This window comes from Urtica dioica, chromosome 2 (genome assembly GCF_054948205.1).
Source record: "Urtica dioica subsp. dioica isolate 48M chromosome 2, U.dioica_male_clone48M_v1_H2, whole genome shotgun sequence".
NCBI classification, from domain to species: Eukaryota; Viridiplantae; Streptophyta; class Magnoliopsida; order Rosales; family Urticaceae; genus Urtica; species Urtica dioica.
The window spans coordinates 22,713,194-22,731,559 of record NC_142757.1 but is presented as its reverse complement, the minus strand read 5'-3'; the positions used below and the strand labels follow the sequence as shown (position 1 = coordinate 22,731,559).

Genomic DNA, 18,366 nt, shown 5'->3' with positions numbered 1-18,366 from the left:
GAGCTGGAGCGAGCTCGCGGGGAATCGGCCGCCGAGAAAGCACTTCGTGAGAAGGCGGAGCAAGCGGCTGACACCTTTCTGGGGGAAACGAAGAAACTCCAGGCGGCACTCTCGAGTCGGGATGCGGAGCTGAGCATCGTCCATGCTCGACTATCGGCGAGCGAGATCGCTCGGGTCGAGGTCGAGAGGGAGAGGGACACCTTACGGACGGATATGCAGACCCTCGTTGAGGAAAAGGAAGATGTCGTGCGATCCAAGACGGACTTGGAGGACGACTGGGACTTGGCGTTGGAGGCGGCTCGCTACGAAGCGGCAAGGCGAGTCCGAGATACGACCGCGAAGGAGAAAGCGTCTCGTGGGACCACGTTTTCCTTCTTTAACGCCATGTTCCCTCCCTTTGACGACGAGCCGCCGGAGGACGACCTGCATCCACAAATCCCCGCCGAGGCTGCACAATCGACGACCCGCCAGCCTGACGGAGAAGCCGTTGGCGGGTTTGGCGCTCCTGGCCCCGAGGGAGATGAAGAGCAAATTGACTTCGGCTCGGAGTAGTCAACTTCTCCTTGGTTTTTCGCGCACTTGTTTAGCGCTTACGTAGTGTTTACTTTCGGATTTTCGTTTGTTTGACATGTATCGCATTCTCGTGTTTTTCTTGTTGGGTTGATTGTGCAACATTGTCCTGTTTTGATTGAAGCTTTTTGATTCGCTACGCGTCTTATTTTCTCGATTTGTTGTGCTTAGTGTAATCGATTTGCGCGATTTGAACATTGCGTGTCTCACGAACCCGGTTTACTATGTCTAGCGTAACCGGTTTGCACGGCTTACTGCCGTATTTGGCGGCGAAGTTTCCCGCGGGCGCTGGCTAGACCAGTTTCATCCGGCGGTTGCGATTCTCGGCCATCCCTTCGTGACTCGCTGCCTATCGGCGTGTGTGAGCCGGGTGGCCGTCGCGCTCATCCTCCGGCGAGTACGCTACCTATCGGCGTGCGTATCGGGACGAGCTTGCAGTTCCCAGTGAGCGTGGTACTTGTTGGTACGCGTGTCACGTTTTGGGTTTTGACTGCCGAGATCGACGATCCGGTGCGCGGACGTGATCCGTCGACGCCTTACTGCCTATCGGAGTGCAAGGCGCAACGTTGCGCGAGAGTGTCGCAGCGAAAGACGTGCAAGGTTGGAGGTCCGGTGCGTGGATCCAACTTGTCGATGTTTCGCTATCTCTCAGCGCGGGGTCGGAGGTCCGGTGCGCGGATCCGATTTGTGGACGTTTTGCTACCTCTCGGTGCATGAAAGGTGGAGCGTGAAAAATAGAGTAAATGAGCTTGTTACCCTCATTCTATCCTCCTTAGCCCCCCCGAGTTTCTTGGGTGCTCGTAGAGGAGACTAGAAATTATAACACAATGCTTTGAAGCGAAATGTAATTCATTACATTGTTGAAGTGGTTGAAAAATTACATCCCAGGCCGTTGGCCGAACTTGAAATTTAAAATTGTCTTTGCTAAAATCGAAAACAACATGAAAATAACAAAACGTAGAGTGAGCGAAAGGGCGTCTATTGGTAATATTGCAGAAGGTGCTCCGCGTTCCACGGATGCGTGAACACGAGTCCCTCCAGGTTCTCGAGCTCGTACGTGCCGTTGTGGATGGCTCGGCGCACACGGTACGGGCCTTCCCAGGTGGGGCCTAGAACTCCCGTACCTTGCACCTTGGTGTTTTGGAACACCCTTCGAAGGACGATGCTCCCATCGGCGAACTTCCGCAGCTTGATCTTGGAATTGTAGTACTTCTCGACCTTCCTCTTTTGTGCAGCAAGTCGGGTGAGTGCGTCCGCCCTCCTCTCGTCTATGAGGTCTAACTCGAGCCTGATCGCGTCGTCGTTGGTGGCTTCTTCGTACTCCTCGATGCGCAAGGTCGGTAGCTTGGTCTCGACGGGTACCACGGCCTCGACGCCGAATGCGAGAGCGAAAGGGGTTTCGCCAGTCGCATTTCGAGCGGTGGTGCGGTACGCCCATAAGACCATGGGGAGCTCGTCGGCCCAAGCCCCCTTCCTTTCCTCCAGCTTCTTCTTCAAGTTCTCTTTGATTGTCTTGTTAACCGCCTCGACCTGACCGTTGGCTTGGGGGTGGCGGGGAGAGGAGAAAGTTTTGCTAATGCCCAGTTGTTCGCACATTTCCCTGAGGCGCGCGTTGTCGAATTGCTTCCCGTTGTCGGTTACAATTGACGCGGGGATCCCGAAGCGGCAGATGATGCTTTTCCAAATGAAGCTCGTCGTGTTCGCCTCGGTGATCTTTGCTAGCGGCTCAGCCTCTACCTACTTTGTGAAGTAATCGATGGCCACGATCGCGTGCTTGTATTGCCTCGGGGCCGTGGGTAGCTCACCGATGAGGTCGATTCCCCACTTCGCGAAGGGTCGCGTCACAATGATTGGACACAATGGGGCCGGTGCTTGACGCGGGATGTGGGCGAACCTCTGGCACTTATCATATTTTTTGGCCCACTCGTGGGAGTCCTTTTTCAAGGTCGGCCAAAAATATCCAAGTCTTAGCAGCTTTAATGCCAAAGATTGTCTGGCGGCGTGGTTTCCGCATACCCCCTCGTGCACCTCACGAAGCGCTTTCCTCGCCTCGACTTTGGTCAGGCAGCGGAGAAGGGGCATAGAGTAGCCTCTCTTGAACAAATTGTCCTCCCTCATTGTGTACTTTGGTGCCAAGCTTCTCAGCTTTCTGGCCTCTTCTTTGTCTTCGGAGACGACTCCTCACTTAAGGAATTCCACGAGCGGAGTCATCCATGAGGGAGGTGGAGTCTCGTCAACTACCCCTACGTCGCCTCTCGAGACGTAGGGTCGGGTCAATACTTCGATCGGGACGCTGCCTTCGCCCTCCTCGTCTATCCCAGACGCGAGGCGAGCCAGGGCGTCAGCATCAATGTTCACCTCTCGAGGAACTTGGACGATCTCGAACCATGACAGGGCCTCTAGATTCTTTTGGGCTTTGGACAAGTATGCGACCATGTTTGGCTCTTTTGCGGCATAGTCACCCTTAACCTGGTTCACAATCAACTGCGGTCGCAGTGGATGCGCAGGTTTTGGGCGCCTAGCTTGTTCGCTAGTTCCAAGCCAACGATCAGAGCCTCGTACTCTGCCTCGTTTTGAATTCGAACCGCAGGGCGTATCTCAGTTTTTCCCTATCGGGATTTGTGAGCACAACGCCGGCGCCAGCCCCCCGGGCGTTTGACGCGCCATCCACGTGCAAGTCCCAGACCGGCCCTATCGGGTCTTTGGTTCTCTTCTTCGACGACTCGCTGTGGTCGTCCTCCTTGTCTCCTTTGTCTCCCTCATCAGTTGAGGGCGTGCTTGTGAACTCGGCTACGAAGTCGGCGAGGGCTTGACCCTTGATGGCGGTCCTTGGCTGGAACTCGACCCCGTACTCGCCCAGCTCTTGGGACCATATCGCCATTCGAGAGGAGGTCCCTTTTTGAAGGGCCTTCTCGATGGGATGTCCCGTGCGGACCACAATGGGGTGCGCTTGGAAGTAGGGCCGCAGCTTTCTTGCGCCCATGACGAGGGCGAGGGACAGTCTCTCGATATCCGGGTATCGGGTTTCGGCGTCGAGGAGCGCCTTGCTAACGTAGTAGACCGCCCATTGTACCTTGTCTTCTTCGCGTATGAGGACCGCGCTCACGGCCCTATCGGAAACCGCGAGGTAGAGGTACAAGGTTTCGCCATTCTTCGGCTTCGCGAGGAACGGGGGGGAGGTGAAGTAGGCTTTCATATCGCGGAATGCTTCCTCGCACTCCTCCGTCCATACGAACCCGTCGGTCTTCTTTAGTGCCTTGAAGAACGGTTGGCGCCTATCAGTGGCCTTGGAAACGAATCGCGTCAGGGCGGCGATCCTTCCCGTCAAGCTTTGAACTTCTTTGACTTTTTGTGGCGACCTCATCTCTAAGATCGCCTTAATCTTCTCAGGATTGGCCTCGATCCCGCGGCGGCTCACCATGTAGCCCAGAAACTTTCCAGACTCGACCCCGAAAGCGCACTTGTTAGGGTTGAGCTTCATCTTGTAGCGCTGCAGGATCGTGAACATCTCCCTAAGGTCTCGAACGTGGTCGTGGGCTTTGAGGCTTTTGACAAGCATGTCGTCCACGTAGACTTCCATGGTTTTGCCAATTTGATTGGCGAACATGCGGTTCACCAACCTTTGATACGTCGCCCCCGCGTTTTTTAGGCCAAAGGGCATGACCTTGTAACAATAAAGTCTGCGGTTCGTAACAAAGGTGGTCTTGATCTGATCCGGTTCGTGCATGCGGATCTGATTGTAGCCTGAGTAGGCATCCATGAAGCTTAGCAACTCGTGGCCCGCCGTGGCGTCCACGAGCTGCTCGATCCTCGGGAGAGGGAAGCTGTCTTTCGGGCAGGCCTTGTTAAGATCTTTATAATCAATGCAGATCCGCCACTTCCCGTTTGGCTTCTTGACCATCACCACATTGGACACCCACTTGGGGTGCTCCGCCTCTCTGATGAAGTCGGCGACGAGAAGTTTGTCAACTTCTTCACCAATGGCCTGGTACCTCTCACCGCTGAACGCCCGTCGCGGTTGAACGCGCTCAGTTACTCTCTTGTTGTCGTTAAGACGATGAACCATTATTTCGGGGTCAATTCCCGGCATGTCGGCGTGTGTCCACGCAAAGACATCTTTGTGCTCTCGGAGGAAAGCGGCGAGCTCGGTTCGGACTTAAGATGAGAGTTGGGCGCCTACCTTGACTACTTGGTCAGGCTTGGCGTCGTCCAACACGACGGGAACGAGGTCGTCCGGTGTCTCCACCTTTCGACGCTCGACATCGTCCCTTTGGTCTAGCTCTCCGAAGGTGCCTCCCTCCTCTATCTTGCAGGGGAATTTGTCCCCGAGCTGGAAGACGGTGCTTACCACCATTCCTTTCCCTTTTCCGTCTACGCCCTGGATGTAGCACATCCTCGCCATTGACTGGTCTCCCAGCATTACGGCGATCCCCTTCTCGGTCGGGAATTTCATCATCAGATGGTACGTGGACGTTATGGCCTTCAACCGATTGAGAGTCGGGCGGCCGACGATGATATTGTATGCCGAGGGCTGGTCCACGACAAGGAACGACACGATGTGGGTAACCTCGAGCCCCCCCGGGGTACCGAAGGTAACCGGGAGGTCGATAGTTCCCTCCGTCATGACCCTCTCCCCGGAGAAGCCGAAGAGCGGGGTCGAGATTGGGGTCGGTCTCATCCCGGATAGCTTCATCCTGTCCAACGCCGACTTGAAGATTATGTCGGCGGAGCTCCCATTGTCGATTAGGATTCTCCGGACGAGGTTGTTGGCGACGGGGGCAGAGATGACTATCGCGTCGTTGTGTGGATGGAGCACTCGTGCCGCTTCTTGGCCGGTGAAGAACATGGATTCGAACGGGGCCGGAGGAGGGGCCTCGTACGTGTGGTTGATGTAGTGCGCTATTTTCCCTTGGGAAACTTCGCGCACGTACTTCTTCCTTTGCGTGGCTGAGTCTCCGAACTCCGGGCCGCCCAAGATTGCGCCCACGACGTGAAGTTGCGAGCTCTCCGGTTCTTCGTTTGTCGCGCGGTCCGTGATGGTCACCGTCGCCGGACCTTTCTTTTCTTGCCGCGGGCGGCCTCCGTGTGCCGCGGCCGTCCCGATAGTTCTAAGGACATATTCTTTTAGTTTCCCATCTTGAATCAGGGCCTCAATCTGACGCTTGAGTTGATAGCATTCGGATGTCAGATGCCCATGATCCTGATGGTAGTCACAGTACTTACTTTGATCCCTCTTGGCGGGATCCTTCGTGAGAGGGGTTGGATTCCCCAGCTTGTCACGGTGCAGAGCCAGGATTCGCTCCGGCGAAGTGTTCAGAGGAGTGAATGTCGATAACTTTCGGAAGCTATCGACATGTGGCGGCCTCGGCCCAGGGAGGGAACGGCTGTTAGGGGCCTGGCTTCCCTTATTCCTCCTCTTTCGAGGGTCGGGGCGATCTCCGTCTTGATCGTCGCGGCGGCGACTCCCCTGCCCTCCTATCTTTCGGCCATCTCGGCCGTCGAGATAATCCTCGATTCCCATGTACGTGCGGGCTCTCGTCATTAGCTCCGCCATGTCCCGCGGGACTTGGCCAACAATAGACTTGAGGAAGTCGCTCGTGCGGACTCCCTCAGTGATTGCCGTGATGGCGTCTCTGTCGTCGAACCCTTCGACCTTGTGAGACTCCTCAGTGAAGCGAGCGAGGTATTGTCTCAGCGTCTCGTCTCTTCCCTGCCGGATAGAGAGGAGGTGGGTCTTTGGTTTCTTTTGCACCACGAGGGTGGCGAATCGGGCAAGGAACGCCTCTCGTAAGGCTCGGAAAGACGAGATGCTTCCCGGCCTCAAACTTCGGAACCACTCAAACCCCGACCCTGTGAGGGTCAGGCTGAAGGCTTGGCAGAGGGTGGTGTCTGTCTGCCCTTGCATCGTCATCCACGTCTCATAGTGTTGGACGTGGAAGTGGGGGTCCGTACGTCCATCCTATGGGGGAATGGAAGGTAACTTGAAGTTTCCCACGCATGGTTGCGCGAGGACTTGTGCGGCGAAGGGAGAGTATGATTCCTCGATCCCTCCGTACGGCCTTTGCCTCCCTGACTCCCTCATCTCGATGATTTGATTTTGGAGGTTCTGAATCATCGTGACCATGTCAAGCCCGTCAACAGGGCCGACCGTCGGGGCCACGGGAGTCACCGGTTGGCGTTCGTTGGACGCTTGGTCCACGACATTGGCATGAGGCCGGCCGAGAGTTGCGGCGGGGAGCGTGTCCCTTCGAGAGTTTAGCCTTTGGCGGAGATCCTCCCCTCGGGAGTTTCTCTGCGGCGTCAGACGCTCTCTAAGGTCCACACTCGGCGCGTGGCGGGGCGAGGTCGCCCTTGGTCGGACCGTCCGGTGAGCGCTCCGGCTATCGGCCCCATCATCCACCAGAGTCGCTCTCTCCTCGGAGAGGGGCCGTGTCCGGCCGCCTCTTGAAACCGAGTGGGCGAGTCCCCGGGAATGTGACCGCGCCTGCTGTCACGCCAGGTGCGACGGCCCGGCCAAAGCATCGTTAGACCTCTCGGGCCGCGAAGGGGCAAGGCTGGGCGTTGCCTCATTGGTCCTCGACTCCCCCATATATTCGGGATCGGAGTCATCTTGGGCGGACCTATCCTCAATGTCATAGCCGAGGAGGTTAGCTATGAGCGTACCGTCGACGCCGGGGCGGTCAAGGAGCTCCGCGAGCCGCCGGGCCGTGTCCTCTCGGAGCCCGGCCTCGGGGTCATTCATCGGGTCTTGGGGCTGGATCTCGCTATCGCGAGGTTGCCCTTCAAGACGATGTGCGAGGCGTCGAAGGCCGTACCTCGAGCTCGTCGCTCGGGTACCCGCGGAGGTGGTGGGAATGTGACTCATCTCTCGAGAGTCGTGAGAACAAAGGGAGAAAACTGGTAGAGGGAATGCGTCGTCAAGGTTGAGAGATCCCCTCCTTCTAGCGCCAAAATGTTGTCGCAGTTTTTCGGACAACGATTTAGGAGCCCAAAGTGGTTAGACCCAAGGCCGGACCAAGTGGTCTCACTCCGGCTCGAGCGTGTCGGGCTTGGTGTTCTCTATCTCGTCCAAGCACCTGAAATGTAAGCAAAAAGGTCTGAACTACAAAGGGGAAACAGAGTGGTTGCCTCTGTTTACCTCTCCGACGCTTAACATTAGTAGGATTGAGGTGGATATAGGAGGTTTGGGTGTTTAGAGACCGAGACTTGAGAGAAACGGGCGAGGTACGGGTTCGACAGTGTTTCAGTACTCAAGAATGGATTACCTGGACTAGGGGAGCGGCCCCTGTATTTATAGGTGACCAAGGGGCGTTATGGGCAACCCCTTGTCCGAGGATAGCCTTGGCCCGGCCATTGGCCGAGGCTGGCCCTTGGGCCGGCCAATGGCCGAGGCTATTTGGGCCGGCCATTGGCCGAGGCTGGCCCTAGGGCCGGCCAATGGCCGGGGGTAGCTTGGGTCGGCCATTGGCCGAGGCTGGCCTCTGGGCCGGCCAATGGCCGAGGCTGTTTGGGCCGGCCATTGGCCGAGGCTGGCCCTAGGGCCGGCCAATGGCCGGGGGTAGCTTGGGTCGGCCATTGGCCGAGGCTGGCCTCTGGGCCGGCCAATGGCTGAGGCTGTTTGGGCCGGCCATTGGCCGAGGCTGGCCCTAGGGCCGGCCAATGGCCGGGAGTAGCTTGGGTCGGCCATTGGCGGAGGCTGGCCTCTGGGCCGGCCAATGGCCGAGGCTATTTGGGCCGGCTGTTGTCGCTATTTTTCGGACAACCATTTAGGAGCCAAAGACGGTTAGACCCAAGGCCGGACCAAGTGGTCTCGTCTTGACTCGAGCGTGTCGGACTTGGTATCCCAAGTCGTCCCTTAGCTGTGGGTGAAGCTCACCTCGTCTCGATACCTGAAAAGCAAAAAAGACATTGTGAACTACAAAGGGGAAACATGGGGGGTGCCACTGTTTACCTCTCCGACGCTCAACATTAGTGGGATTGAGGTGGAGTATAGAGGTTTTAGGGGTGTTTAGAGGCCAAAGCTTGAGAGAAACGAGCGAGGTACGAGTTCGGCAGCGTTTCAGTACTCAAGAATGGATTACCTGGAGTAGGGGAGTGGCCCCTCTATTTATAGGCAGCCAAGGGGTGGTTTGAAGACCCCTTGGCCGAGTGAACTTGCTTGGTTCGGCCATTGAGTGGCTAGGTCGGCCAATGGCCGAGTGAACATGGTGGTGAGGTTCACTCGGCCAATGGCCGAGTGAACTGCAGGGGCAGCTGGAAGGTTCACTCGGCCATTGGCCGAGTGAACTGCTGGAAGGTTCACTCGACCAATGGCCGAGTGAACTGCCTTGGCGGCTGGAGGGTTCACTCGGCCATTGGCCGAGTGAACTGCTGGAAGGTTCACTCGGCCAATGGCCGAGTGAACTGCCTTGGTGGCTGGAGGGTTCACTCGGCCAATGGCCGAGTGAACTGCTTTGGTGGCTGGAGGGTTCACTCGGCCAATGGCCGAGTGAACTGCCTTGGTGGCTGGAGGGTTCACTCGGCCAATGGCCGAGTGAACTGCCCAATGGCCGAGTGAGCCATTGACTTGGCCATTGGTTTGGGCCGGCCCCTGGTTGGGTCGGGGTTTCGCCGCCTGAGACCTCGCACTAGCCACGTGGGTTGAAGAGATGCCTTTGTCCTCGTCGGCCCTAGACGGGCCGACAACATTAGCCCCCCGAGTTTCTGGTCGAGCGTAGATCGAGTGGAAACTCAAAATCTACGCTTTTATACGGATGCGGGATGAACGCTCTCGGGTTTGCGTGATGAGGAATGGCCTTCGCGCGTCGCGAGGGACGGCCTTTGGGCGTCGCGAGGGACGACTTATTGTTTCGGGTTGATCGTGCGCGGCTTATTTTCTCGATCTACCAGTGAGGGCGTGATCGATTAGCACGGCTTTATTGTGTTTTGCGCGTCTTGTTTTCTCGACTTGCCAATGAAGGCATAATCGATTTGCACGTCTTCGTTGTATTGTGCGCGTCTTATTTTCTCGACTTGCCAACGAAGGCATAATCGATTTGCATGTCTTCTTCGTGTTGTGCGCGTCTTATTTTCTCGACTTGCCAACGAAGGCATAATCGATTTGCACGTCTTCATTGTGTTGTGCGCGTCTTATTTTCTCGATTTGCCAACGAAGGCATAATCGATTTGCACGTCTTTGTTGCGTTGTGCGCGTCTTATTTTCTCGACTTGCCAACGAAGGCATAATCGATTTGCACGTCTTCGTTGTATTGTGCGCGTCTTATTTTCTCGATTTGCCAACGAAGGCATAATCGATTTGCACGTCTTTGTTGTATTGTGCGCGTCTTATTTTCTCGACCTGCCAACGAAGGCATAATCGATTAGCACGTCTTCATTGTATTGTGCGCGTCTTATTTTCTCGACCTGCCAACGAAGGCATAATCGATTTGCACGTCTTCATTGTGTTGTGCGGGTCTTTTTTTCTCGACCTGCCAACGAAGGCATAATCGATTTGCACGTCTTTGTTGTCTCGTGCGCGTCTTATTTTCTCGATTTGCCAACGAAGGCATAATCGATTAGCACGACTTTATTGTGTTGTGCGCGTCTTATTTTCTCGACTTGCCAACGAAGGCATAATCGATTTGCACGTCTTTGTTTTTGAGTTGTTTTTTTTTTTTTTTTTTTTTTTTGTTGAGCGAGCGAGCTCTAGTTTCGTTGAGCATTGTTTCCCATTAGCCCCCCGAGTTTCTCGTGTACTCGTAGAGGAGACTAGAAATTATAATGCAACAAGATAAAGACTTCGAGGTGAAATGTAATCTAATTACCATGTAGAAATAGTCAAAAATTACATCCCTAGGCCATTGGCCTTATTGAAATTCGAGATTGTCTTAAAACTAGAAATAAAAGTACATAATGAGAAACGGGAGCGGGCTTCCACTGCCGTGCCAACTTCTGCAGCTTGACCGAGCTAGAGGATGGCGCTCACCATATTTTCCTTCCCTTTCCCGTCCACGCCTTGGATGTGGCACATCCTCGCCATCGATTGGTCTCCCAACATGATGGCAATCCCCTTCTCAGTTGGGAACTTCATCATCAGGTGATAGGTGGACGTTATGGCCTTCAGCCGGTTGAGAGTCGGGCGGCCGATGATGATGTTATATGCCGAGGGCTGGTCCACAACTAGGAAGGATACGATGCGAGTGACCTCGAGCCCCCCCGGTATTCCGAAGGTGACCGGGAGGTCGATGGTTCCTTCCGTCATGACCCTCTCCCCGGAGAAGCCGAAGAGTAGGGTCGAGATTGGGGTCGGTTTCAGTCCGGTCAGCTTCATCCTGTCCAACGCTGATTTCAAGATGATGTCGGCCGAGCTGCCGTTATCAATCAGGATTCTTCGGACGAGATTGTTGGCGATCGGGGCCGAGACGACTATTGCGTCATTGTGCGGGTGGAGAACTCGTGTCGCCTCTTGGCCGGTGAAGAACATGGACTCGAACGGGGCCGGAGGGGGGCCTTCGTACGTATGGTTGATGTAGTGCGCAACTTTTCCTCGGGAAACCTCGCGCACGTACTTCTTCCTTTGCGTGGACGAGTCCCCAAACTCCGGGCCACCCATGATCGAGCCCACGACATGAAGCTGTGAGCTCTCCGGTTCTTCAATCGCTGCCCGGTCCGTGACAGTCACCGTCGCCGGACCCTTCCTTCCTTGCCGTGGACGGTCTTCGTGCATCGCGGCCGTCCCGACCATTCTCAGGACATACTCTTTTAATTTCCCGTCTTGAATCAGGGCCTCGATCTGACGCTTGAGATGATAGCACTCGGACGTCAGATGCCCGTGATCCTGGTGGTACTCACAGAACTTGTTTCGATCCCTCTTCGCGGGATCCTTCGCAAGAGGAGCCGGACTTCCTAGCTTGTCGCGGTGCAGAGCTAGGATCCGCTCTTGCGGAGTGTTCAGAGGGGTGTACGTCGATATTGCTCGGAAGCTATCAATGTGTGACGATCTTGGACCGGAGAAGGGGCGACCGTTAGGGGCCCGGCCTCCCTTGCTCCTCTTCCTCTGAGGTTCGGGACGATCTTCGTCGTGGTCGTCGCGGTGGCGACTACCTTGTCCTCCTGACTTTCGGCCATCTCGGCCATCGAGATAGTCCTCGATTCCCATATGTGTGCGGGCTCTCGTCATCAGCTCCGCCATGTCTCGCGGGACTTGCCCGACAATGGACTTGAGGAAGTCACTCGTGCGGACTCCTTCGGTGATCGCTGTGATGGCGTCCTTGTCGTCGAAGACCTCGACTTTGTGAGACTCCTCGGTGAAGCGAGCGAGGTATTGTCTCAATGTCTCATATCTCCCTTGTCGAATGGAGAGGAGGTGGGTCTTCGACTTCTTTTGTGCCACAAGCGTGGCAAAGCGGGCAAGGAAAGCCTCTCGCAAGGCCCGGAAGGACGGGATGCTTCCAGGCCCCAAACTTCGGAACCACTCAAAGCCCGACCCTGTGAGGGTCAGGCTGAAGGCTTGACAGAGGGTCGCATCCGACTGTCCTTGCATTGTCATCCACGTCTCGTAGTGTTGGATGTGGAAGTTTGGGTCAGTCCGTCCATGATAGGGAGGGATGGACGGCAATTTGAAGTTCCCCACGCAAGGCTGCGCGAGGATTTGTGCGGCGAAGGGAGAGTATGATTCCTCGATCCCTCCGTACGGCCTTTGCCTCCCTGACTCCCTCATCTCGATGATTTGATTTTGGAGGTTCTGAATCATCGTGACCATGTCAAGCCCGTCAGCAGGGCCGACCGTCGGGGCCACGGGAGTCACCGGTTGGCGTTCGTTGGACGCTTGGTCCACGACATTGGCATGAGGCCGGCCGAGAGTTGCGGCGGGGAGCGCGTCCCTTCGAGAGTTTAGTCTTTGGCGGAGATCCTCCCCTCGGGAGTTTCTCTGCCCCGTCAAGTGTTCTCTAAGGTCCGCGCTAGGCGCGTGGTGAGGCGAGGTCGCCCTTGGTCGGGTCGTCCGGCGAGCGCTTCGGCTATCGGCCCCATCGTCAACCAGAGTCGCTCTCTCTTCGGCAAGGGGTCGTGTCCGGCCACCTCTTGAAACCGAGGGGGCGAGTCCCTGGGATTGTGACCATGCCTGTCGTCGCGCCGGGTGCAAAGGATCGGCCAACGCATCACTGGCCCTCTCGGGTCGTGCTTGAGCGAGGCTAGGGGTGGCCTCGTTGGTCCTTGACTCCCCCACGTATTCGGGGTCGGAGTCGTCCTAAGCGGATCGATCCTCGACGTCGTAGCCGAGGAGATCGGCGATGAGGGAGCCGTCAACGCCGGGACGGTCAAGGAGCTCCGCGAGCCGCCGGGCCGTGTCCTCTCGGAGCTCGGCCTCGGGGTCGTTCACCGGGTCTTGGGGCTGGCTCTCGCTATCGCGAGGTTGCCCTTCAAGACGGTGTGCGAGGAGTCGGAGACCGTACCTCGAGCTCGTCGCTCGTGTGCCCGCGGAGGTAGTGGGTATGTGACTCATCTATCGAGAGTCGTGAGAACAAAGGGAGAAAACTGGTAGAGGGAATGCGTCGTCAAGGTCGAGAGATGCCCTCCTTCTAACACCAAAATGTTGTCACTATTTTTCGGACAACCATTTACGAGCCAAAGACGGTTAGACCCAAGGCCGGACCAAGTGGTCTCGTCTTGACTCGACCGTGTCGGACTTGGTATCCCAAGTCGTCCCTTAGCTGTGGGTGAAGCTCACCTCGTCTCGATACCTGAAAAGCAAACAAGAGATTGTGAACTACAAAGGGGAAACAGGGGGGGTGCCCCTGTTTACCTCTCCGACGCTCAACATTAGTGGGATTGAGGTGGAGTATAGAGGTTTTAGGGGTGTTTAGAGGCCAAATCTTGAGAGAAACGAGCGAGGTACGAGTTCGGCAGCGTTTCAGTACTCAAGAATGGATTACCTGGAGTAGGGGAGTGGCCCCTCTATTTATAGGCAGCCAAGGGGTGGTTTGAAGACCCCTTGGCCGAGTGAACTTGCTTGGTTCGGCCATTGAGTGGCTGGGTCGGCCAATGGCCGAGTGAACATGGTGGTGAGGTTCACTCGGCCATTGGCCGAGTGAAAAGCTTGGGCCGGCTGAGGTTCACTCGGCCATTGGCCGAGTGAACTGCTGGAAGGTTCACTCGGCCAATGGCCGAGTGAACTGCAGGGGCAGCTGGAAGGTTCACTCGGCCATTGGCCGAGTGAACTGTTGGAAGGTTCACTCGGCCAATGGCCGAGTGAACTGCCTTGGCGGCTGGAGGGTTCACTCGGCCATTGGCCGAGTGAACTGCTGGAAGGTTCACTCGGCCAATGGCCGAGTGAACTGCCTTGGTGGCTGGAGGGTTCACTCGGCCAATGGCCGAGTGAACTGCCTTGGTGGCTGGAGGGTTCACTCGGCCAATGGCCGAGTGAACTGCCCTATGGCCGAGTGAGCCATTGACTTGGCAATTGGTTTGGGCCGGCCCCTGGTTGGGTCGGGGTTTCGCCGCCCGAGACCTCGCACCAGCCACGTGGGTTGAAGAGATGCCTTTGTCCTCGTCGGCCCTAGACGGGCCGACAACACCGGCCATTGGCCGAGGCTGGCCCTAGGGCCGGCCAATGGCCGGGGCGAGCTGCCGAGACGCGTTTGACGTCGCTTCGCCTCCGTTCGGCCGCGATCGGGGTCGGGCCGATAATAGTCGGTATAGTCGACGCATACGCGCCACTTACCGTTCTTTTTTTTACGACGACGGTATTGGCGAGCCAATCGAGGTATTTCACTTCGCGTATTAAACCGGATTTTAAGAGGCGATCTACTTCTTCGTTGACCAACTTGGCCCTCTCTGGACCGAGTTTTCTATGCTTTTGTTTTACGGGTTTGTAACTGGGATCCACGTTGAGTTGGTGCGTGGCGATCTCGAGGTCTATGCCTGGCATGTCCTCTGTTGTCCATGCAAACATCTTTTTGTTTTTCTACAGGAACACTATCAGTTCCCGGAGTACGCTTCCTTTCAACTTGGCCCCGATGCCCACGCATCTCTCGGGGTCAGTTCCGTCTATCTGAATTTGTGTTATCGATTCTGTGTCGGGCTCATCTTTTTCCTCTGAACTCTCCATCGGAGGCGGACGGACAATCTCGTTTCCGATGGCCATTAATTGCTATTGGTCTTCGCTGGCTTCTTCGCTAGGTGGGTCCTCTGAAATGTTTTCTTTTGGCTGGTGTATTTCGATTATTCTTTTATGATTGTTCATTTAACAAATTCGGGATGCCTCTTGGCTCCCCCTGATTTCTTGTATCCCGCTGGGAGTCGGAAATCGTACGCATAGGTGGTAGGTTGACGGTACTGCCCTCATCCCATGAATCCAAGGTCTCCCTAGGATAGCATTGAACGGGGACGGACAGTCGAGAACGGTAAATTCGACCATATGGTTTATGTCTCCAGCCCGCACAAGGAGTTCAATAATTCCTAGAGAGGGTGTTACTTCCCCATTGAACCCAGACAGCTGGTTGGCTTTGTTCTCGATCTCAGCCTCCTCGATGTGCATTCTATCCAAAGTGGTTTTGAATATAACATCTACGGAGCTTCCGCTGTCGACCAAGATTGCCACTACGTAGTTACCCACTTCGTGTTCAATGATCAAAGCGTCGTCATGGGGCCCATATAGCCTTTTGGCTTCGTCCTCATTGAAAGTTATCGTGATATCTTCTACCTTTCGGCACCTAGTTGACCTTGGTGTACCTTTGAGTTGACGCTGGTGCGCTTTAATGGAATTTACGCTATCCCTGCAAAATTTTGAACCTCCCATGATATAGTCGATTATGGGTTTTGCTTGGGGGACGTCGTTATCGTCCTCCTTTGCCCTTCCCCTTTTCGGGGATGGATTTCCTCGGGTTCTGTTGTTAAATTCCTTTTTCTGGGGTGGTGGTCCCAGGTCAACATTCTTCAGCTCTCCATTTTTATACTTTTCAATAAGTACTTTTAGGGCTACGACACAATCCAGGGTGTCGTGTCCATAATTTTTGTGGAAATCGCAGTAATTTTTCTTGTTGCGCGGCCATTTCGGGGTGCCTCCTTCGGAAACTCCCTCGTCGTTTACGTTAAAGGCATGTGCCGGGATATTTGAAGGTTTCCTCCATTCATTGTTTCGGTAAGGTCTCATTCCGGGTGTCCTGGCCATGGCCGGAACAGGCGTCATGGAAGGGGCCCTTCTTGGATTATGTTTCTTTGACAGGAGGGCCCTTTCTTCTTCGGCTTTCGTGTAGTTCGAGGCGCAATGAATTGCATCCTCGATGGTGGGTGGTCTATTTACAGTCATTTCCTCTCGAAATCTGGATTCGTGCCACAATCCATTTTGACATGACATTTTTAAATCTCGTCATGAAGCTTTTCAGAGTTTCGTCTCAGGCTTGTTGGGTATTCCATAGGTCTGCCATGGTCGCTTCATCTTCTACTAGCATTGAGTAGTGTTTGATGAACGCGGCCGACAGCTGTTGAAAAGAGCTTATCGACCCTTCCTCGAGATGTGAAAACCAATCTAGGGCGCTTCCTGACAGATCTTTCGGCGAATAACTGGCAAAACCCTGCTTCTCGCTCGTTATCTCGTAGACATGCTCGCCCCATCGCAATGCGAAAGGCCGTTACGTACATTTTCGGGTTGGAAGTACCTGAGTACTTGGGTAACCTGATCTTCCCGGTGTCCCCAACTTTAACTTGGGTAATATATGGAGCAAAAGGGGTTCGCCCTGTATCAGCCACCAGCCGGTCGATCTCGGGGGCCGAGCTCGTGGCATAATGCATTCGGGAATCTACAGCCCGGAACTTCTCCTCCACCATCTGACGGAAGGCATTGAACGCGGGATGATCATCCCTCAAGATTTCTACGGCGCACTGTTCTTCCCCAGTTTGGATTTATCCTCTCTGAGGGTTTCTTTCTGGTCGAACTATCGGCTCAAAATAGCTCGGTTCCTCAGGGACTCCTTCCTCGCGGGGGAGATTGATGACCTGAGGAACATATCCAGGAGGAGGGCCTCCCGGAGGCGGGGGCGGTAGATCGCCCTCAGTCGGTCGAGCTTGCCAAACGCTGGCCTCGACCTGTTCATCAAACTGGCCAACTCCGGCCATATTGCTAGGGCCGGCCGTGTCGGGTGACATGTGGATTCCGGAGAAGCTTAGCCGCCTCCCTGGTGGGGCGAACCTTCGTTCGTTTGCGGTAGGCGGACCAGTCAAACTCAGCAGAATAGCTCGCTAGGCATCGAGCTGCTCCTGAAGCGAAGACTGCGCAGCTGTCAAGCTATCGAGCTGGGATCGGGTTGATCTCTGGAATTTAGCAGTGGTTTCAACGAGTTTCATCAGAAGAGCCCGTGTTTCCGGATCGGCTCCAAAAACCGGGATTTCGTGCTCGCTGTTAGAAGACATTCTTTCAGATCCGATCTGCGTTCTTTGGTGTTAGGTTTCTGATAAGCTTCCCACAGACGACGCCAAATTGTTGAACCGATTTCTCGTCCCAACAATCTATACCAGATTGTCTTGAATTATCTCGTATATTTATTTATATAAGTTGAGGGTCTCAGAATCAAATTATGAAGATCGAACCGAAATCCGAAAGAGAGATTAATAGATATTATAAAGAAGATATAGATAAAGCGAAAGGAAATTCCTTTTATTGATTATTGAATATAAACCTAACAAGAACAGGAAATCGTTTGGAAAAAGCAAATAAAGACTCTAAATAAGCAAAGAAGAATATGGTGTAATCTCTAGAAAGAATTCGATGGGCAAAAATGAAAATGGAATGAGCTTTTATAGTCAGCTCGCAGATCCTCTCGTTTCTTTGGATCGGCACGTGTATGAGCAGAACCGGTCTTTCGCCCTTTATTCTCGCGTACATCCCCATGCTTTAGGCGAGTTGACCGTTTCGTAGATGATTCATCGTTCAAATTTCTTGGCGGGACCGTCAAAGAATGCTTGGGGGCCCGGGTCGAGTTGGGATTCTTCGAAATATTGTCTTGGGCCGATCTCACCTGTGCCTAGGTTTATTAGGCCGAACTGGGCCTCGGACCGAACTAATCGATTATCTTCTCCTTTGGGCCGAACTTGCTTTGGGCCCGGTTGATCCAATTCGTCTGGTGGAAGGGAGAGATATTCACGCCCACAATTAATATCAGACAAAAGTCTTGTTTCATCACCTGGTATTTTGTTATGAAAATCGCTTTCATTGAAAGTGACATCCATGCTGATCAAGCATCTCTTGTGACTAGGTTCCGAATAGCGGAGTTTGTATCCCTTGACACCTTTTGGATATCCAATGAAGATGCACTTAGGCTCTTGGATCTTAATTCCCTTGCCTGATGTGTGCACAGGCTATACAACCAAATGTTCTGAGTTTTGTGTAGTATGCTTTGTGATCAGATCACATTTGTATTGGTGTCTTCAGATTGATGGCTCTAGATGGGAATCTATTGATGAGATAGCATGTTGTTTTGGCTGCCTGTGCCCAGAAAGAATGTGGTAGTCTTGCAGGATGAAGCATACACACTTGGCTCTTTTCATAATGATTCTATTGAACCTTTCAGCCAAACCATTTCGTTGGGGAGTGTGGACCACATTGAAATGCATTTGAATACCTGCTTGTTTACAAAGCTCATTGAAAACATCATCACAATATTCTAAGCCATTATCATTTCTTAATCTTTTAATCCTCTTTCAAGTTTGGTTTTCAACAACTAATTTGCATTCTTTATAGGTTTCAAAGCATCACTCTTTTGTTTGATCAGATATACCCAAATACGCCTAGAGTAATCATCATTAGTAGACATGTAATACTTA

At 54.3% G+C, this 18,366-nt stretch overlaps 1 protein-coding gene across 1 annotated transcript; it reads right to left on the bottom strand.

The window, feature by feature from the left end:
- Nucleotides 1-14,791: 14,791 nt before the first annotated feature.
- Nucleotides 14,792-15,856, bottom strand: LOC149404174 (uncharacterized). The gene has a single exon (XM_089607431.1). It carries the CDS (start codon nucleotides 15,854-15,856, stop codon nucleotides 14,792-14,794), a length of 1,065 nt encoding a protein of 354 aa, XP_089463557.1.
- Nucleotides 15,857-18,366: the final 2,510 nt, after the last annotated feature.